The sequence below is a fragment of the Chlorocebus sabaeus genome, chromosome 20 (assembly GCF_047675955.1).
Source record: "Chlorocebus sabaeus isolate Y175 chromosome 20, mChlSab1.0.hap1, whole genome shotgun sequence".
In the NCBI taxonomy this organism is placed as follows: domain Eukaryota; kingdom Metazoa; phylum Chordata; class Mammalia; order Primates; family Cercopithecidae; genus Chlorocebus; species Chlorocebus sabaeus.
Genome location: NC_132923.1, coordinates 41,609,024 through 41,631,162, shown reverse-complemented (window position 1 = coordinate 41,631,162; position 22,139 = coordinate 41,609,024). Strand labels below are relative to the sequence as shown.

At 41.6% G+C, this 22,139-nt stretch overlaps 1 protein-coding gene across 3 annotated transcripts in view; it reads right to left on the bottom strand.

Annotated features, from left to right (window-relative positions):
- Positions 1–14,029: 14,029 nt before the first annotated feature.
- Positions 14,030–22,139, bottom strand: part of ALG14 (ALG14 UDP-N-acetylglucosaminyltransferase subunit) — a 99,263-nt gene continuing 91,153 nt past the window's right edge. The window contains exon 4 of one of the 3 annotated variants that reach the window (XM_038003330.2): positions 14,030–14,286. In XM_038003330.2, the coding sequence (XP_037859258.2) occupies positions 14,140–14,286 (147 nt within the window). In that variant the 3' untranslated portion in view covers positions 14,030–14,139. Of the gene's footprint in view, positions 14,287–20,107; positions 20,610–22,139 lie in introns of those variants that run through there. The other 2 variants (XM_007977886.3, XR_012090023.1) reach the window with 2 other exon arrangements.

Sequence of the window (22,139 nt, the reverse complement as noted above, 5' to 3'; positions counted from 1 at the left end):
AATTTTAGTTTGCATAGGTTGTTTTTTTCCCCTTAAGAGTAGAACAAAACATACCTGAAGTATTGAGAATAACATTTATTTTATTTATTTATTTGCTTGAGATGGAGTGTCGCTCTGTTGCCCAGGCTGGAGTGCAGTGGCACAATCTAGGTTCACTGCAACCTCCGCCTCCCGGGTTCAAGCGATTCTCCTGCCTCAGCCTCTGAAGTAGCTGTGATTACAGGCATGTGCCACCACGCCCAGCTAATTTTTGTATTTTTAGTAGAGAGGGGGTTTCACCATGTTGGCCAAGCTGGTCTCGAACTCCTGACTTCAGGTATCCACCTGCCTTGGCCTCCCAAAGTGCTGGGATTATAGGTGTGAGCCACCGCGGCCGGCCAAAAATAACATTTAAAAAAGTTTTTTGGCTGGGTGCAGTGGCTCACGCCTGTAATCCCAGCACTTTGAGAGGCCGAGGTAGGGGGGATCACCTGAGGTCAGGAGTTCGAGAACAGGCTGGCCAACCTGATGAAACCCTCATCTCTACTAAAAATACAAAAATTAGCTGGGCATGGTGGTATATGCCTGTAATCCCAGCTACTTCAGAGGCTGAGGCAGGAGAATCACTTGAACCTGGGAGGCAGAGGCTGCAGTGAGCCAAGATTGTGCCACTGTACTCCAGCCTGGGTGACAGAGTAAGACTCCATCTCAAAAAAATAAAAATAAAAAATAAAAAAGCATTTATGCTTTGTTCTTATTAGATCTATGATTTGTTCATTTTTTGCAAAATCATTTATTGAGTACCTACTATTTGTATAGCAATGTGCTAATACCTGTCAGGAAAATAAAGGCAAGTAAAATATAATTCTATCCAGTAGTGTTTCCAGTGAGTTTTGGAATCTCACATATGTAGGTTTGAATCTCAGTCCCACCACCTACCAGCTGTGTGACTTCGTGCAGATTTCGTAACCTCTCTGAGTTCAGTTTTCTCTGATCGTAAATAGGGACAAAAGCAGCTCTCTTACAGGACTGTCCCTACAGAGTAAATGTGCTAATGTTGTGTAGAGTGTCCTGAAACATGGTAGGCACACAGTAACTATTAGCCAGGATCTATGAGGGAGATGAGACACAGACAAAACAAATGATGGCCGGGCACAGTGGCTCACACCTATAATCCCAGCCCTTTGAGAGGCCAACATGGGGGTGGATCACTTCAGCCCAGGAGTTCAAGACCAGCCTGGGCAATATAGCAAAACCTCTCCTCCACGATAAACACAAAAATTAGCCAGGTGTGGAGGTGTGCACCTGTGGTCCCAGACACTCAGGAGGCTGAGGTGGGAGAATTGCTTAAGCCCTGGAGGCAGAGGCTGCAGTGAGCCATGATCACGCCTAGGCACTCCAGCCTAGGCGACAGAGCAAGACTGTCTCATAACAAATGACTTCTCTATGGGACAGTCCAATGGGAGCTATAGAAAACCAATGGGAAGTAAAATTGGATGACTTATGCCCTTGACTGCAGGAATGCAATCACCATGGGTGATGGGAGGATACATGGGGGAATGGAGGCGGGGATGGAAGCCCTGCCATCCATGTTTACTAGCTGCAATTAACCCTGGGAGTTTTTTTAACCTCCAGCAGTCGGCTTCCCTCTGAGTTGTGGGTTGGTCCCAAAGATGCCAACATTTATTCCAGTTATAAGTTCTATTTTAACCAAATTTCTGGTCTCCATCTTTCCTTGGAGAATCACACAAGAAAGGAAATAAGACTGAATTTCTCCACAAATAAAATGATGTCATTTTTCTTTTCTTTTGAATTCCATTGATAGGCTAAGCATAGAGAATAGTCAACTGCTAGTGTCAAACTGGTAGATGAGAAGCACAGCACATCAAACCAAAACCTCAAGGTGTAGGAGTCTTTTTTTTTTTTTTTTTTTTTTGAGACAGAGTCTTGCTCTGTCGCCCAGGCTGGAGTGCAGTGGCGCAATCTCGGCTCACTGCAAGCTCCGCCTCCGGGGTTCACGCCATTCTCCTGCCTCAGCCTCCTGAGTAGCTGGGACTACAGGCACCCGCCACCGCGCCCGGCTAATTCTTTGTATTTTTAGTAGAGACGGGGTTTCACCGTGGTCTCGATCTCCTGACCTTGTGATCCGCCCGCCTCGGCCTCCCAAAGTGCTGGGATTACAGGCGTGAGCCACTGCGCCTGGCCGAGTCTTTTTTTTTTAATCAAAATTATGCAAATAACAGATGAGGCTGGGCACGGTGACTCACACCTGTAATCCCAGCACTTTGGGAGGCCGAGGCAGGCAGATCATGGGGTCAGGAGTTCGAGACCAGCCTGACCAACATGGTGAAACCCCGTCTCTACCAAAACTACAAAAATTAGCCAGGTGTGGTGATGCACACCTGTAATCCCAGCTACTTGGGAGGCTGTGGCAGGAGAATCACTTGAACCTGGGAGGCAGAGTTGCAGTGAGCTGAGACCGTGCCATTGCACTCCAGCCTGGGCAACAGAGGGAGACTCTGTCTCAAAAAAAAAAAAAAAAAGAAAAAAAATAACAGATGATTACCTGATCAGGGAGAAAATTCAAATATACAGAAACCCATGTTCAAAAACATTAGAGTTCTTCATTTCCCTAATTTTATCTCCTCCACGGGGTATGTATAAATTTAAGTGAATAAAATGATTTTAATAAAGTCAATTTTAAAAATTAGCTTCTGCTCTAAAAGCCAGAATGACAAAATTTAGCCTTAGTTTGTGTTCTTGTTATCATTTATTCATTGATAGGCAGTATCTCTTTAGCTCTCATAGTAGTCAAGCTGTTATCTGAGTTCCAGGTACTATAAATTGTGTATTTTTTTCTTTCTTTTTTTTTTTTGGAGACAGGGTCTCATTCTATTGCCCAGGCTGGAGTGCAGTGGCATGATCATGGCTCACTGCAGCCTTGAACTCCTGGGCTCAAGCTATCTTCCTGCCTTAGACTCCAGAGTAGGTGGGACTACAGGTGCACACTACCACTCTTGGCCATTTTAAAAATTTTTTTGTAGCAATAGGGTCTCACTATGTTGTCCAGGGTGGTTTTGAATTCCTGGCCTCAAGTGATCCTCACACTTCAGCCTCTCAAAGTGCTGGGCTTCAGATGCTACCATGCTCACTCTGTGTAATCTTTAATAGCTTCGCACAATAACTCAAAAGTCAGTTGTTCTCTCTTTAATGCTTTGGGTAAGATGCTGTGGAAAGTCGGCCTAAGAATTAGAATACCTTAGTTTTAGTTAGGGCATTTGTGACCAGCCACCTGTGGCTTGGAGTATCTTTGGTCCTGTGTCCTCACCTGCTAAAAATATAAGTAAGGGTGTCCGCTTATAGACCTTCTATTTCTAAATTCTGTGTTTTCACATCTCAGTTTTGTTTTTCTGTTGTTGTTTTTTGAGATGGCCTGGCCTGTTGCCCAGGCTGGACTGCAGTGGCATGATCTCAACTCACTGCAACCTCTGCCTCCTGTGTTCAAGAGATTCTCCTGCCTCAGCCTCCCAAGTAGCTGGGATCACAGGCACGCACCACCACGCCTGGCTAATTTTTGTATTTTTAGTAGAGACGGGGTTCCACTGTGTTGGCTAGGCTGGTTTTGAACTCCTGACCTCAGGTGATCTGCCTGCCTCGGCCTCCCAAAGTGCTGGGATTACAGGTGTGAGCCACCGCACCCAGCCTTACATCTGAGTTATTAACTTCTCTTGATGGTACTCAAAGAAGAAGAAAAATATCCAATTTAAATTATTTTTCTTTTGCTGACTGCAAGCAGAATTAGCTTATTTGTGCTTTTGCAAACTCCCACTCCTATGGTTCTGTCTTTTGTTTCAACCCCATAATGGCTATTTTGTATCTTAAACTTATATTCACATGATTACATCTGATTTATTTTGCATGTCAGTCTAACCACTAAGCATATGTCATCACATTACTTAATTTATAACAGAACATAAATTTGCTGTGTTGGCTCCTTTAGTTAAAATAGAATCTAGTAATTTATAGTCACCCACAAAGTAATTCACAGTGAAGAATACTAAATAACAATTAACAATGGCCAAGAGGCTCAGGAGAGAAAAAAATTCAAGGCAGATTTCTGTTAAAAAAAAAAAAATCATTTTCTTAAAAAAAAAAAAAAGGTACTATTCCTGTTTTCTATCTTTTTTTTCCGGCATTCTGCTGTCCTCAGAGACAGGTTTTTGTTTTGTTTGTTTTTGTTTTTTATTTTTGAGACAGAGTCTCGCTCTGTCACCCACGCTGGAGTGCAGTGGTGCCATCTCAGCTCCCTGCAACCTCTGCCTCCCGGGTTCAAGCGATTCTCCTGCCTCAGCCTCCTGAGTAGCTGGGACTACAGGCGTGTGCCACCACGCCTGGCTAATTTTTTATTTTTATTTTTATTTTTTTAGTGGAGACGGGATGGTCTCAATTTCCTGACCTTGTGATCCGCCTGCCTCGGCCTCCCAAAGTGCTGGGATTACAGGCGTGAGTCACCGTGCCTGGCCACCAGAGACAGTTTTATACTCTTCATTTTTGGAAGAGTCCCTCTCTAAAAGGCCTCAGAATCTTTTAGCATCTTTTTGCAGGGGGAGAGGGGAAGGTATCCAGAGAATCTAATGAAATCTATAGCTTGTCTTCCAGAAAATGCATAGATACACACAAATCTCCAAAGTCATAGCCATTTCCGTGGACTCCAGTTTAAGAATCTCTGGCTTAGAAGTTGGGAAAAACAAGATCCAAAAATGTTGGATATATGATTACTGACTATATTACACAGCAAACAATGGTATAAGCCAGATCCTTAGTGTTCCAAAATATTTAACATATAATTTGGGTAGGGAGTAAATTAACTTCTATTTACAATCCAGTAAATTTATGAAAAAAATGTTAACAGGTTTGGTTAACCAAGTCTGGGTTTGAGACCACTGTGCCTCTCTCCAGAACAGTAGAGAAAAAAGTAAGGAAATCCTTCCATTGTAACTGACTTGTTTCCTTTTCAGAACAGGAATATACCTTTTAACATGCATTGCCTTATACTTAAATCTATACATTCAGCATTCTTACATAAGTCAGGACTGTTTCTTTCTTTCCTTCTTTTTTTGTTTGCAACAGAAAAGTCCCTAACAAAACCAGGACTCATGTGGTAGCCCTTGGATACTTTAATTATGTGACTAGACAATAGAGGAAACAAATTCATAAAAACCCTGACCTTCTAAATCGCAGTTGTCAAGATTGATACTAAGTTAGAGCCGCCACAAAAATCACTGATGCTTGTAAGAATTCAATGACTTCTGTTGCTCAAATCAGATCACTCTAGCCAATGCTGATATGAAGAATGTATGGGCAGCTCCCCAAAGACATGTTGCCACTTACTCCACTAATTTTTAGGACAGAAATAGAAAACTTTTCCTGGTTCTTTATAAATCCCTCTAGGAGTTCTCACTGGTTTATAGACAAAGGCAGTCTTTTAAGAAGACTTTGTTTAAAAAAAATTATAACCGACAGGAGGCTGTAGTAACAATTTGAAACATGAAATACATACATGAAATACATAAAAAGAAAACTAAAGCAAAAGAAAGGAGACTCCAATTAGGAGTCTGGAGTGGCTTTATTAAGCCCACGACTTTAAAGCATGTTGAGAGGCACGCAAGTGACTTCTCCAAGCATAATGAATGGAGCTTTTTCCATTAAAGAAAGGCTGTACTATTACTCTACATGTCCAGCAAAAAATAAACAGCTTCATTTCAGAACTAATTTTTTTAAATAGTAGAAATTACATTTTTTCTACCTTCCTCTTGGCTCTTTCCTTATTCCTTTCTTGGGTTTTAGGCTACGCGTTTCACCAAATGGCCAGCTCCTGTTTACTCTGTTTGCTCTGATGAAAAGATCATTTGCTGCCATGTGAGTGGGAATCTCCCACCTTTACCATTTTGTCTACTGGGCCTCTCTCCTGTTCCTGCCACCATTACTGGGGTTGACACTAGGAAACGCTTACAGGAAACTGGTACCAGCGGTGGTGTGGGGATGAGAAGGAAGTCAAACAAGAACTGCAGGGGAGCTAGAAGGCCTACACTGGGGGCAAACTTTAGAAGGCTTCTGTGGAGTAGTGAAGGTTGGGTCTTCTGCATTGCAGGGTGCCAACCACTGGGCAAGTGTATGCTTCTTCACATTATCTTTTGGTTCATGTATCCATGTCCTCAACTAAATTGAAAGTTCTTTGATGGCAGGGACCAGGTGGTAGATGACTGCATCTATCCATTTGGCTTCTCCCACCCACTTTCCTATTCTTCTCTTTTGGGTTCTTTGGGTAACTTCTCCCCTACCCCATATGGCATTAATGGGGCTATCAATCATAGTCTCAGCCCTCCCTGGTCATAACGATTGGTTCATGGGACTCGGGCAGAGCCAATCAAAGACTTCCCTGGTATTGAGAAATGAGTATCGAGAGAGGCATTCATTCTCTGTCCTTCGCGGTTGCTGAGTTGGGAGATGTGAACCTGAGGCTTTTGTTGATTGTTTTGCTTGCCAACTAGAGAATGCCTGCATACAGAATGAAGACAGGAAGAGAACAGCAGGGCCAGGAAAAAAGAGGAGGCCAAAATAGGGCCCTGACATTTATTATTTGAGCTCTTGAATCCATCAGGCTTTGAAATTGGGTTGAGAGCTAGCCTTTGTTTATCTGAATCAAAATTATTTTTAAATTTAAGTTGGGTTTCTATTATCTCAACCTTAAAAACTGTAAATATTTAGTGTATTTTTTTTTCTTTCTTTTTTTTCTTTTCTTTCTTTTTTGGGGACGAAATCTCACTTTGTCACCCAAGCTGGAGTGCAGTGGTGCAGTCATAGCTCACTGTAACCTCAACCTCCTGGGCTCAAGGTATCTTCCTATCTCAGCCTGCCCTGCGTAGTTGGAACTATATGTGCATCCCACTACACTCAGTTAATTTTTAAAAATTTTCTTGTAGAGATAGGGTCTTGCTATGCTGCCCAGGCTGGTCTTGAACTCCTGGCCTCAAGTGACCCTCTGCCTCAGACTCCCAAAGTGCTGAGATTACAGGCGTGAGGCCACAGTCCCCGGCCACAGATAGTTTCTTAAGGTTCATAATGAATCAACAACATTGTTACAGTGCCAGGTGCACCATAGATGTTGGTTGGTGGAAATATGATTTGTTCAAAAACAGATTCCAATTGACTTTAGCAGAGGGCAAAAATCTTCAGAAGATATGGCAAAAATGGTACAGGAAAATCGATTCTAATACTTTAATATTCCCAGCCCAGCGATGCAACACTTTTGGGTAAGGGCTGACAGGAGGGTCGGGGCGGTGCAGTGAGCACAGGGGCTAAAAAGCACAGCATCCAAAGTCAGGCAGGACTGGGTCTCAATGTTGTGGCAGCTGTTTGACTTGAGGCAAGTCACAGAGCATCTCTAAATGTCAGTTTTATAGAGAAAAAGAAAATAGTACCTATAGGATTGTGAGGATTAAATGTAAGGCAATTAATATAATGCTAAGAGCCACTGTGAGTACCCAATAAATGCTTATTATAATGATTATCAGTGTCTTGGAAGCAGACATTGCTATGAATTAAACTTTATAAAATCATACAATCATTTTTAAAAATAGAACTGAGAGGCCCTTTGAGAGCAAAAAAGTACTCATCTCTGTATTTATAACACTAAAAAAACATTATTAATAATTTAAATCCCCTGCATTTCCCCCACAGCCTGCCTTTGGCTGCATGCAAATTTAAAACATGAGACAAAGTTTGATTACTCTATGTAAGAAAGGGATGGATTGTAAAGTCCATTGATTGTTGTATCCACCAGCACCAGGAATATTCCTGGGAAATGGTAGATGCATTAAAAATATTTGGTTTTTTAAAATTAATTTTTTATCTTTTTAAATTAAAAAAAATTTTTCTTGTAGAGATAGGCTATGTTGCCTAGGCTGGTCTCAAACTTCTGGATTCAAGTGATCCTCCAGCCTTGGCTTCCCAAAGTGTTGAGATTACAGGTGTGAGCTACCACTGCTGTGCCCAGGTCAAAATTATTTGTTGAATGAAGCCAGGTGCAGTGGCTTCATTCAACAAATATTTGAAAATATACATATATATATGTGTATATATATAAAATACACTAAATATGTTAATATAATATTCAAATATATATATATCTAAATATATAAATATTTTTGACAGGCTCTCCTGTCACCCAGGCTAGATAACATATATATATACACACACACACACACACAGACACAGACACACACACACACACGTTAACATATTATATATACATATGTACATATATATTTGTTGAATGAAAATAGACTTGGAATAGGGAGAAATGTTGAGTGTGACTGGAGAACGGAACGGGAAAAAATACCTTTGTAAAGAGGAAAGGAAGAGAGAAAGAGAATTTGGGCAGCTGGTAGAGGAAAAGGGAATTTGGGGGGAAAAGTATTTCAAGAAATCTTTAAGGATGTTTTGCTGGTGATATATGGTGCAACCCAACCTCCCCCACACCCTCCGAATCTTCAGCAAAAATCAACACTGCTATTCAAAGCCTTTGGAATCATACTTAGGGGATTTTGGCATGTGACAATGCAGGCAACTGACCTCCAGGGCAGACATGGGGCCCAGGAAGCCTGATTACATCTGTGTTGTATCCAGAGAAACAAACAGAGTCCAGAGAGGTTGCCATTAAAAGTATGGCAAAACCCACAATTACTTTTGCACCAACCTAATATAACCACTCTCTAGGGCTGCTATGAGGATTTAGTGAGTTAACACATGTAAAAGACCCAGCGTTGTGCCTGGTGCAAAAGCACTCACTACTGTTGGCTACTATTATTACTATTAACTTTAGATATTTGCAGTTAGTATCCAAAGCATATCAAAAAGTGACCACTTGGTATTAAGTACGTCAAATTATGCCTTCAAAAATATTGTAATATTTTAACAGTTTTTTCCATAAATTCGCTTTTTCAAATTACCTGTAATGTGATGGGTGTTTCCTTATGAATAATAATTGAAAATATGTTTGGCTAGATTTTATTTCTTTGCCTCAGGATGTCCTTGGAGGGAAGACAGGGGTCTTAACATATCAAAAGTAATTTCCTGGCTTTAGAGTTTAAAGGAAATAAACAAAGACCTACTTATTTGATTGGCCAAATGCTAGCTCGACAGGGTTAAAATCTAGTTAAAGTACCTTTTAGATGTTCCGTGGTTGGACTAGCAGCTGTAGGTCAGAAGTTCAGAACAAAAAGTGAAATCCTAGGATTAACTGTCATACTCTTGTATCAAATATTTTTCTGTTGAATCAACTTCCCATGGTAATTTTTTTCTGGATGAGGCTTTGCCACCACTTCTGTCTGCCACCTTCTGAGCTGGCACCAGTAATGTAGTACGGAGTAGAAAAGCAACTTAACTGATGTAAGACAGCTTTTCAGGACTGCCTCTGTGTCTCATGAGAGCCTTGGGTACCTGCAGATTCTGTGGATTTTGTTGTGTGGAGCATGAAAGGGAAGAGCCATGGAATCACAAGAATGACAGGCTAAGCCCTGGCTCTGCCACTAGCCAGCTGTGCAACCCTGAGCAAATTACTCAAGCTTTCTCAGTTTTATTTTCTCCAAAAAGGTGGTCATGATAATACTTACCTCATTAGGTCCACTCCTAACATTTCCAGGACCCCTGGCAAAAGTATACACAAAAACCTCTGCCACACCCTCTCCCTTCTCTTTCCATCTGGCTCCATCCTGCCCTGCACACCTCAGCTTGCGGGTCCTAACTCCTGCCACACCATTCCCCACTGAAAACCACCTGTGCCATCTCTCAGCCCTGGGGCACAGTTCACTTGCATTCTGTGGGGCAGGAGGCCCATGCAAACCCTAGAAGCAGGCTTGGGCCACTGAGGCAGGGAATTTTGGGGGCCTGGGTAGCCAGAGTTTGGTCTAGAAAAGTGTGACCCTTCCATCCCCACAGGGAGGAAAGTGGCAAGTGTATGTCTTTAAACTGTGGGCCCCAGGTGCCTAGGTCTGAGGATTAAATGAGTCAGTGCACACACAGCGCTTTTGACACGGAGCGGGGAGTGCACCCTTGGAGAAAGGGATCCTTCAATAGGAGTCAGCCTCCTTAAGTCTCCTGTAAAGGTTTTGTCAAATTGATGTTGGAACACCTCAAATATTTACCAAACAATGAGGAGCACAGCTCTTAGGTGGATAAAGATTACGGTGACATTTCAAACTCGATAACAGTGCATTGAAAGGCCCAACATAGACTATTTCAAGTCAGAGAAACCTATTCAGGTTCAGATTTGCAGACTGACCCTTTTCTTTTCTTTTCTTTTTTTGAGACAGAGTCTTGCTCTGTCGCCAGTCTGGAGTGCAGTGGCACAATCTCGGCTCACTTCAACCTCCGCCTCCCAGGTTCAAGCGATTCTCCTGTCTCCACCTCCCAAGTAACTGGGACTACAGGCGCGTGCCACCACACCCGTCTAACTTTTGTATTTTTAGTAGAGACAGGGTTTCACCTTGTTGGCCAGGATGGTCTTGATCTCTTGACCTCGTGATCCACCCCCCTCAGCCTCCCAAAGTGCTGGGATTACAGGCGTGAGCCACCATGCCCGGCTCACTTTTTTAAATTTTTTCATGAGTTAAGCATGAAATAAAAGTAATTTTTTAAGTGTCCTTTCTTGTTCTCATTTAAAAACCTAGTTTGTTTCATTTATCTATAATCAATACATTCTTTGTCTTTTTAGCAACTGAAAATTTCTGACATGATACATATGTCTAGAGCTTTTAATTATGGAAATGCTGAAACATATATGAAATAGAGGGAATATAATGGGCTTATTTACGAATCCCCATGTACCTACTGCCCAGTTAGCTTCCACACGCATGGCTAATCCTGTTTTATCTATAAACTCTCCTTCCTGCCCCACTCTGGCAATGGATTTTCCATCAAATCTCAGGCCTCTTATCATTTCATCCACAAATACTTTGTTTTTTGTAAGATTGTGATGAAAACATTTTAAGCTTTTTCCATCTGGCTGCTTTAGACTCCGCTTGTTCAACTGGGCTGTCAATGGACCAAACCACGAGTCTTTTTAGATGCCTTGCATGGTTTTAGGTCCAGATAATTCAGGGCAAATCAGTTTGAAAATTGAACCTCTTTTAATTTGTCTGCCAGACTGGAACTGAATAAGGGAACATTTTGGATACTTTTTATTCCTTGCTGAATTTTTGCCAACTCTGTATATGGTATTTCCATAAAAGTCTTGTTTTTCTCCCTTTTCTTTGAAGAATGAAACTTCTTTTCCCTTTTTTTTTTGAGAGGCGGGAAGAGACTGTCCCCAGATGCCATCCCTCCTGCGGCTGCTTGGCTTTTCTCGGGCTGTATTCCCTTCCTACTCTCAGTGTGTACGTTCTGGGGACTGGCAGTCCAGTGGGGACCCAGACGTGGAGAGGGTGGGCCTTGATGTCATTCAAAGATTACTGCACTTCAATCACTGGAGCTCAACTGAAAACTTAAAAAAGTTCTCTTGGGCTGGGTGCGGTGGCTCATGCCTGTAATCCCAGAACTTTGGGAGGCCGAGGTGGGTGGATCACGAGGTCAGGAGTTCGAGACCAGCCTGGCCAACATGGCGAAATCCTGTATCTACTAAAAATATAAAAATTAGCCAGGCGTAGTGGTGCACACCTGTAATCCCAGCCACTCAGGAGGCTGAGGCAGGAGAATCACTTGAACCCAGGATGCAGATGTTGCAGTGAGCCGAGATCACGCCACTGCACTCTAGTCTGGGTGACAGAGCAAGACTCCATCTCAAAAAAGAAAAAAAAAAGTTCTCTTTACAGTCATTGAATTTTAAATCACTATCCTAAAAAGATTGAGAAAAAAATGATTCCAAATTGGACAGAATTTTATTTTATTTTATTTTATTTTTACATTTCCTTGCCAGAAACGTTGTTCTTATTTTCAGTTGAATGGCTTGGGTATTTATTAAGGCTTTGAGCTCAGCCACTATCTCCTTTTCTACATTCTTGCTGCTAATCGTCATGTATGTGACACATGACTTCTGTTTAAATGTTCAAGTTTATTAGAGTAGAAAAAAAATCTCAGTTATACAGGAAAGGAAAAGAGATTAGGAATCAAGTCCAACCATTTGCTTATTCATCTGCATATGGTTAAAGATTTAAAAGAATCCATTGGTTTCTTTTTCACTGCTGCATGCAGGCCAAGGAGAAAGGAGAAAAAAAATCCTTTTCCTATCCATGGTGTAGAAATACATCTTCTGCCTTTTGCCTGGGGGTCAAGAAATTTCTTCCTCTTTTAATATTAAGCTAAAGTACCCAAGCTTTGGAGAAACTGGCTCCTTCTGAAAGGTTATTTTTCTAATTACCTGTTTCTTTGTGACAAATTGCTCCAAAACTTCGTGGTGGAAAACCACTACCATTTAATCATACCTATGAACTCTGTGGATCAGCAAATCACAGGGCACAGAAGGAGAGCTTTTCTTTCTTCCACGATGTCTGAGCCTCAGCTGGGAAGACCAGAAAGGCTGGAGTGACTCAAGTGGCAAGGCTGGAATAATCTGGAGACTTCTCCTCTTGCATGTCTAGTGCCTCGAGTGAGATGACTCAAAGTCTATACTAAGATATGATCGTCAACTGGAATGTCTACAGATACCATAAAATTCACCCAGTATACTATTCAGTGGCTTTTAGTATATTCACAGAGATGTACAACCATCACCACTGTCGAATTCCAGAACATTTTCATCACCTCCAAAAGAAGCCTCATACCCATTAGGGGTTGCCCTCCATTTCCCCTACCCACTGCCCCGGAAACCACTAAGCTACTTTCTGTCTGTGGATTTGCCTACTCTGGACATTTCGTATGAATAGAATCATGCATTTGTTGTCTCTGGAGGCTGGCTTCTTTAACTTAGCATACTGTTTACAAGGTTCATCCACACTGTAGCACGTATGAGTACTTCTTCATTCCTTTGTGTGACCGAGTAATATTCCAGTGTATGGATATACCACATTTTGGTGAGCTTTTGGGTTATTATGAATAATGCTGCTGAGAACATATAAGTGTGGTGTAAAGATATGTTTTTAATTCTCCAGGGTATAGACCTATGGGAAGAATTGCGGGGTCATATGATAACTTTATGTTTGATTTTTGTGAAACAGTTCGGTTTTCCACAGCTGCTGCACCATTCTACATTCCTACCAGCAATGTAGGAGGGCTCCAATTTCTCCAAATCCTTGGCAGCATGTATTTTCTGGGTTTTCGTGGACTATAGCCATCCTAGGGGGTTGCTGTGCTTAGTTTAAGAAGAGCCTCCTTAACACACCAAGGGAGCTACCACTGATAGAGACAATGTGACTGAGGGCTTACTATTTAGCAGGCTCTGTGCTAAACACAGTACATGCATCATCTGGTTTAGTGCTCACTACAACTCTAACGTCGGTACATTATGCTTATTTTACAGAAAGGTCAAGTAACTTGCTAGAAAAGGGATAGAGTTTGGGAGATGTGGATTTCCCATATTAAAAACAAAAAATAGAGAACTTGGATACTAAGTTAGGAGTTTGGTGGCCCAAGTGAAAGGTTATTATTATTATTTTTTTTCAAAACAAAACAAAAAACATCTGGCTGATTGTGGTTGGCAGAAGTCCAGATGGCCCCCAGACCGGGCGTGGTGGCTCAAGCCTGGAATTCCAGCACTTTGGGAAGCTGAGGTGGGCGGATCACTTGAGCCCAGGAGTTGGAAACCAGCCTGGCCAACATGGTGAAACCCCATCTCTGCTAAAAATACAAAAGTTAGCCGGGCTGGCGGCGCACTCCTGTAATCCCAGCTACTCAGGAGGCTGAGGCACAAGAATCACTTGAACCAGGGAGGCAGAGGTTGCAGTGAGCTGAGATTGCACCACAGCACTCCAGCCTGGGTGACAGACTGAGACTCCGTCTTAAAGAAAAAAAAAAAAAAAAAAAAGATGTCCCCTAATGTTCCAGCCCCTGATTTCATGCCCTGGATAATCTACTATCTGTAAGTACGGGGGGGATCTATGAATATCATGACATGTCATTCCTCTGATTACGTCGCATTAACATGGCACAAGGGACGTAATTATGGTCCTAATCAGTTGACCTTGAATTAATCAAAAGGGAGATTATACTGACCCAGTCATGTGAGTCCTTGAAAGACAGGAAGCAGGTCACCACAAATCCTACAACTGCAAGGAACTGAATTCTGCCATGCTGCCAACAACCACCTGAACGTATCTGAAAGAGGATTCAGAGTTGCAGATCAGAACTCAGCCCCGGCCATCATCTTGATTTCACCCTTTTGAGATCTTGAGTAGAGAACCTTCTTTGCCTTATTTCTAACCTACAGAACTATGAGATAATGTATTGTTTTAAGCGAATATATGTGTGACAATTTTTTACACAGCAATAAAACTAATACACAGATCACTGACTGACTAAAAGGGGACAGGCTGGGCGCAGTGCCGTATGCCTGTGATTCCAGCACTTTGGAAGGCCAAGACAGGAGGATTCCTTGAGACCAGTCTGGACAACATAGTGAAACCCTGTCACTATTTAAAAAAAAAAGAGGAGATGAATTCATTAATGTGACATTATGTAAAGCAGCAGTTCTGAAAATGTGGTCCAAGGTCCCAGGAAGTCTTCAAGATGTTTTTAGGGGTTTATGAGGTCAAAACTATTTTCATAGTAATATTAAGATGTTATTTGCCTTTTCCTTGTCATTCTCATGATATAGTTTTCCAGATGCTACAAGATGTGTGATGATATTGTTCTGACAGCCAATGGACTATGTCCTTTTATATTCCTGTGTTTAAAATTTTTCTCTAATTTCTACAATGGTAAATATTGACAAATATCGCTCACACAAACAAAAGCTCATTGGGATTTTTTTTTTTTTTTTTTTTGAGACAGGGTCTCACTCTGTCACCCAGGCTGGAGTGCAGGGCCATGATCTGCAACCTCCGCCTCCCAGGCTCAAGTGATCCTATCACCTCAGCCTCCCAAGTAGCTGGAACTATTGGTGTGCACCACCATGCCTGGCTAATTTTTGTATTTTTTTGTAGAAATGGGGTTTTACCGTGTTGCTCAGGTTGATCTCAAACTCCTGGGCTCAAGTAATCCATCCGCCTCGGCCTCCCAAAGTGCTGGGATTACAAGTGTGAAACACTGTGCCCAGCTGGTTTTCAATAATTTTTTAGTATAAGGGGTCCTGAGACCAAAAAGTTTGTCAAGCACTGGTCTAGAAAAAAATATAACTGAAGTGAGCCTAGACAAGTCTGAAGCTATAATAATAATAGTAATAATTATTATTTTTTTTTGAGATGGAGTCTCGCTGTCGCCCAGGCTGGAGTGCATTGGTGCCATCTCAGTTCACTGCAACCTCTGCCTCCCTGGTTCAAACAATTCTCTGCCTCAGCCTCCCAAGCAGCTGGAATTACAGGCGCCCACCACCACACCGGCAATTTTTTTGTATTTTTAGTAGAGATGGGGTTTTACCATCTTGGCTAGGCTGGTCTTGAACTCCTGATACCGTGATACAACTGCCTTGGCCTCCCAAAGTGCTGGGATTACAGGTGTAAGCCACTGCACCTGGCCAAATAATTTATGTATTTAATTAATGCCTACATTTGTACAGAGCTGTGGTGTAAATACAATCGAAAGTGGAACAAGGATACAAAACTAGCATGAGGTCCAGTCCCTGAAGACAAACATAAATAATAAGCAATATCATTCATTGTTCCTTCCACACGTGCTTCTAAGTACAAGGACTGCAATTCGATGGTATGTAATTCAGTACTAACCTTTGGTATGGGTGGCTATGTCACAGAGTTATTTAGATAATTTGCTCAAACTAGGCTGAAGACAAAGACTTTGTGGGTGAGGCAAAATCTAAGTTGGAAGTGAAGTAGAAGGAGGATAAATATTTAAGGCATTATCCTTTGGAACTCTGCTAAAATACCACTTTCTTAAAGGCCTTTCCTGATTTCCCTATCTAGAACACCAACTACCTTCTACTCCATCATAGTGCCCTGTTACCCCATTTATTTCCTTTCTAGGAACTTTTTCTTTTTAAACAAAAAAACAAAAACAAAAACAAAAACAAAAAACAAAAAAACACCTAACATAGCTATTAAGGTAAGCCTGGCTGGAGCTAGAATGCCCTGGTTCAAATCTCAGCATTGCCACTTTCTAGTTCTATAATCTTTAATAAATTACTTAACCTCTCTGTGGTGTAAATATTATAAAAAGTGGAACAAGGGTCGGGTGTGGTGGCTTACACCTGTAATCCCAGCACTCTGGGGGGCCAAGGTGGGTGGATCACTTGAGGTTGGGAGTTCAAGACCAGCCTGGCCAACATGGTAAAATCCCGTCTCTACTAAAAATACAAAAATTAGCCAGGTGTGGTGGCACATGCCTGTAATCCCAGCTACTCGGGAGGCTGAGGCAAGAGAATCACTTGAAGCCAGGAGGCAGAGGTTGCAGTGAGCCAGTGAGATGAGATCACACCACTACACTAAAGCCTAGACGATGGAGAAAGACTCTGTCTCAAAAAAAAAAAAAAGAAAAAAGAAAAAGGTGGAATAAGGATACAAAACTAGCATGAGGTGCAGTCTCTGAAGACAAACATAAATAATTAACAAAATCATTCAATTGTTCCTTCCACAGGTGTTTCCTAGTTCCTCAATAAAATGTGCTCATCAAGCAAGAAATTTTTTGTTGAAGAACTGGCTTAGGTTGTAACCATGGGACTGAAAAGGAAAGGGTACATATGAACTAAGTCAAAGGCAGAATCAATAGGTGATGACAAAGGAGAGGAACAGTAAAAGTAATTTCAAGGAGAGAAGAGGAAGACAAGAGAAAATTCTGGGGATAATGAAATAAGAAAGGCAACCTATTATAAGCGGGCAAGGAAAGAGTGAAAAAGCAAAAATGATTCCAAAGTTTGTTGCTTGAGGGACATGATATAAGCCAGTGGGCTAGCATTAGTTAACTACTCCAGTGGGAAAAGGAGGAGCTATGTCAAATTCATGTTTAAAATGAGTTGGCAGCAAGAACACAGTTGTAGATGATTTGTTTTTAGAGTGGTAGAGTGATGGGCCCTAACAAAAGAATGTTCAGGGCGGACAAGATTTGGGTGTCGGCTCATTGTGCGTCAGGGCTGAAATCATGGGAAGAAACCCCATGAGGCTCAAACGCTGACCCGTATGGAGAAGGACAATTTTCTTTAACACTTACGATGATGTTCTTATCATCGGTACAAGGTGCTTAATACATTGCTATCAAATGCCTTTTGGGGGATGGGGCTTTGCAGAAAAAATAAAGCACTCATTCAACCCAAGGAACTGCCTAGGAAAGGGGTATGTTTCTCAATTTTAACTTACCATGTATCTTTGAAAGGTAAAATAATGTGTTCCAAGTTGCTTTTATGAGGGGAAGTTTGGGTCATCTCCTTCCTAGCAAGGACGTCTTGCTATTCAACTCACAATTGCACACCACTCCTCTTGTTGACACGGTTTCATAGCACTCTTCGTTTTAGGCTAAAGTTTCCTGTCATGATTTTTGGGCATCGTTTTTGAAACAGTTAGACCTTCTGACCTGGAAAGCTGCTGAGACCTTTTAGGATAGCTGAACTGCAGACAGAAATCTTCCAGGGAAGTAGGTGTGGGCAGGATGTGTGGTTTCCCTGCCTCTCATTTGAAGACTGATTGAATTAATTTCTCATGCACAGTCTCCTACAGTAAAAGTTGCATTCAGAGTGTTCTAAGAGAAATTGGAAGGGACAAGCTAGCTACTCATCTTCTTCAGTTTGAGTTGAGGCTAGAGCACTATCTTTCTGAATGTCACAGAAATGCACAGCAGAGAAATTGTGCCACCAGCCCCCTCTGCTAATGGGACCTTGAGGACTCAAATTAGCCATAACAGCAGAGCATGCACTTGTTTACCAAGTAATCTGAATGATCAGGAAGCTGCAATAACACATGCCTCAGCTTGGCTCTGAATGAGTACACGGCAGCCTGAACCTAAGAAAGATATAAGATTTCTAAACTTTTGGTGATATAACACATACACATTCTTTCTCTGACATTCCAGGCTAACCACTGTCTTAAGTTAAGGCTCTGCAAAACATCTGGACATATGTTTCTGGAAAAAATTACAGCATCTTTTCTACAACTCTCTCTGGTCTGATCTTTGTAAGTTCTGACCTGATGGAAGCCTCTGCAGCAGGATGACCTGCGGGGGCCCGGGGAAGCTTCCCCACAGCACAGAGAGGCATTCACTAAATGCAGTTCACTTTTCCTTACCATTCATTTACCTAGTGCCACTCAGGAACAAAGTACAGAGCAGAGAAAGACTTAAACAGGAATGAAATGCAGATGCTGTTGTCCCTGAAAAAATCACTTTCTCTCTAGAAAAGTCAAGGCTTATTTCACCTCAGCCCCTGGTTGAACGATACTAATATGCTCTCTGATACTCCAAGTCTACAGGTCAGCGGAAGCAACCAGTGCCTGAGATTTGAGGATTAAAATCAAAGCAGAATGAACTATCATTTGTCTGCCCCAGGCCTACTAAATCCAGACGGCAAAGTGTTCTCACCATTCTGAGACATCTTCAGCCACACATTTCTCCAGCCAAAAACCTAGGAAGATGTCCGGCTGACAGATGCGCCTGTTACATGATTCAGAGAAGGAGGGTTTTTTTTTTGTTTTCTTCAAAAAAAAGAAGAAGAAAAAAGGCTAGATCAGCCTCAGGATTTTAATTTTACATGATTGTGGATAATCATGTCTCTTTTCACTAAAATTCAATCACTTCATTAATCACTATTTCTTTATTAGATTTATATCATACTTATAAAGCAAAAGATTTAAGAGGAAAAAAATCTATATATAAACTGAAATACTACAGGAAAGGATCTTCTCTTTTCTGTTTCTTCTTCTTTTTGTTTTGTTTTTTTGGTTGCTTTGTTAAAGAAGCAGAGCTTAGAGGGAAGGAAGTGGAATTCCTGTTTTTGAGGAGCTCCCTGGGCCAGGCACTGCACTAACTTGTACTTCTATTATAGTAGACATGGCACCATTAGAAACACAATCTCAAGCAGGAACAGCGACAGAATTTAGAGGGTCTAAAATATAAGTTCCTTGTTTAAAAAATGATTCAGAAGTTCAACACAGTGACAGCAGAACATTAAACCAAGTGTGGGGCCCTGTTAAGTGCAGAACTCTATGTGACTGCACAGGCTACACACACGGGAAACTGGCCCCACTATGAAGTCAGGCTTACCTGAACTTGAATTGTGGCTCTGCTACTTAATAGTCATGTGATCTTGGACAAGTCATCTGTAAAATGGGAATAATAACAATCCCTACATCATTGAGTTTTGTTTGTTTGTTTATTTTGTTTTGTTTTGAGACAAAGTTTCGCTCTGGTCACCCAGGCTGGAGTGCAATGGTGCAATCTCGGCTCACTGCAGCCTCCGCCTCCCAGGTTCAAGTGATTCTCCTGCCTCAGCCTCCCAAGTAGCTGAAATTACAGGCATGTGCCAACACACCTGACGAATTTTTGCATTTTTAGTAGAGACAAGGTTTCACCATGTTGGTCAGGCTGGTGTCAAACTCCTGGCCTCCAGTGATCTGGCCGCCTCGGCCTCCCAGGGTGCTGGGATTACAGGTGTGAGCCATCGTGCCTGGCCTAAACAAGAGATTTTAAAAGATACTCTGTATTAAGGCCAACTACTCAAAAAGCAAGACTGAAGTACAAAAAATAATACTGGTTTATGCTCAAGGTTCTGGAGGCTTGTGGAGTGCAAATTGTCATGAAGCCAATTTAATATAACTGCTTCCTTTATGCTGAAAGGATTCACTGGGGACATCACTGTTTCCATACAGGAAATAAAGCCTTTTGTATCTGAACAAAAACTCAGAAATACCTTTTTTTTTCTCTTCTTTTACAATGCAGAATACTTTACAAAAAAAAAAAAAAAAGCTGTAGGACAGGAAATGTTACTAATCATACAAACTCTATATTTAGTTCTGTAAAAAAATACTACTAAAACAGCCAGAAGAAAATTTGCAGGTAGTGATACATATTTTTATCTAGAAAAGAGATTTGGTTTACAGAGGCATAAATATTTAGTAGTTACTGTTTATCAATGTTTGTTTCATAAGAGAAGTCTCAGTTTCTTCCCTGAGTCATCTGTACATTTTTTATTCCTTACCATCAATAATTCTCAGGACTGTCAGATGCCTTTACAATAAAATGTAGGGTTTTTCCCCCCCAATTTGAGTATATACTATTGTTAACTGCAAAATTCTAAAGAAGTCAGTTGCCATTTGTCAAACAATTCGCCCGAGGTACACAGATTTGGGATACTTTTCTTTCAGAGCTGGCCACTGAACAATGAAGTAATCTGAGAGATGAAACAGAATCTTTCCGGACAGGGATAACGTTTCTACACGGCAGATGCTTTCAACGTAGACAATGATCACTTTCTTTATTCCTAGTATCCCAAGGAGAAGGGCAGATACACAGATAGGAACACATGTTCCTGGTCCGTTACACAACACCTGAAAGAAAAAGTTGAAGTTCAAATGAAAACACAGAATAATCATCTAAGGGAGGCATTTTGCATTAAGAACAGTCTGATCTCAGAGGGGATTTGCTTATTATTCTAATAAGTCTTTCTCTGTCAAGAACCAGGATGCAGCAAACAGTGCATGTTCAAGCCCATGCACTTGGAAGCCAGGCAGAGCTGTGTTGTCTTGGTTCTCTTGCTTACCAACTGTGTGACTCAGGGCAAATCACTTAACTTCTAACTTCTAGCATGGTGCCTGGTGCTCAGTCAGCACTCATCAGACAGGCATGTGTTGCTCTTCTCTGACTGCTCTGTGGACCTTGAATGTCACCAAAAATATAGAAAACAAAATCAACTGAGATTCACTGTTTTCTTTTATGTACCAACTTATTCTTGATTTGGGAGAAAATGTCTTTAATTGACTATGAAGTTTTTTTTTTTTTTGAGACAGTGTCTCGCTCTGTCATCCAGGCTGGAGTGCAGTGGCGTGATTTCGCCCTGGGTTGAAGCGATTCTTCTGCCTCTGCCTCCTGAGTAGCTGGGACTACAGGCGCCCACCACCAGGCCCGGTTAATTTTTTTTTTTCTGTATTTTTAGTAGAGATGGTGTTTCACCATGTTAGCTAGGATGGTCTTGATCTCCTGACCTCGTGATCTGCCCACCTCGACCTCCCAAAGTGCTGGGATTACAGGCATGAGCCACGGCGCCTGGCCGAATTTTTATAAGCCATTTAAGAAAATAAGAGAAAATCTATTCAGAGAATTGTTGGTAAGATATTCCTGTTTTCAGAGGAAGAAGCATTTTACACAACATCTTAATCATATGCTCATGTTGACTGAATTAGTAAAATCTAATAAAGCATTTTATTCCACAAACCATAAAACAAGAGGTTTGTGATTGTCTATGCATATCTACTGGGCATGCTCTATGTCACATGATCTTACCAGCCTAAGGTCCACAAAACTTAGCACCAGAGAATCTTAGGAGTTGGAAAGGTTCCCATATGTACTGTCTATATTGTTTATACCACCCCAGCATTTCAAGGACCCTCCCCGACAGAAAGAGGGCCATCTTGCCTCCATGTGAACATGGTTGAGGCTGTAGGGTTTGAAAAAGGTCACCTGGTCTAGGCTCCACCAGGAGGCGTGGCCACCTGGAACACCATCCACAGAGCTTTGGGAAAAGAGTCTGTTTTAGATGAGACCAATCTTCCTTATGTCTTCCTCGAAGCTCTCTACCTACCATCTACAAACCCCCTTTCTGTCTTTTATGGAGAATTTGTGTTCACTTTCCCTTGAATTACCAGCTACTAAGCTGCTGTCCAGACTGGTCTTTAATCTCCATTAAGTTGCCCTTACAACCTTTCTTCGTAGTCCCTCAAGGCAATGTAATAGAAAATGGAACTGAGAGTCAGAAGAACAGGGTGAAACAAATTGCAAACTGGCTCTGTGACTCTGGGCAACAGCATAAATACCAATCACTACCTCGGCCCTCACCACTGCTATTTATTAACAACACACTA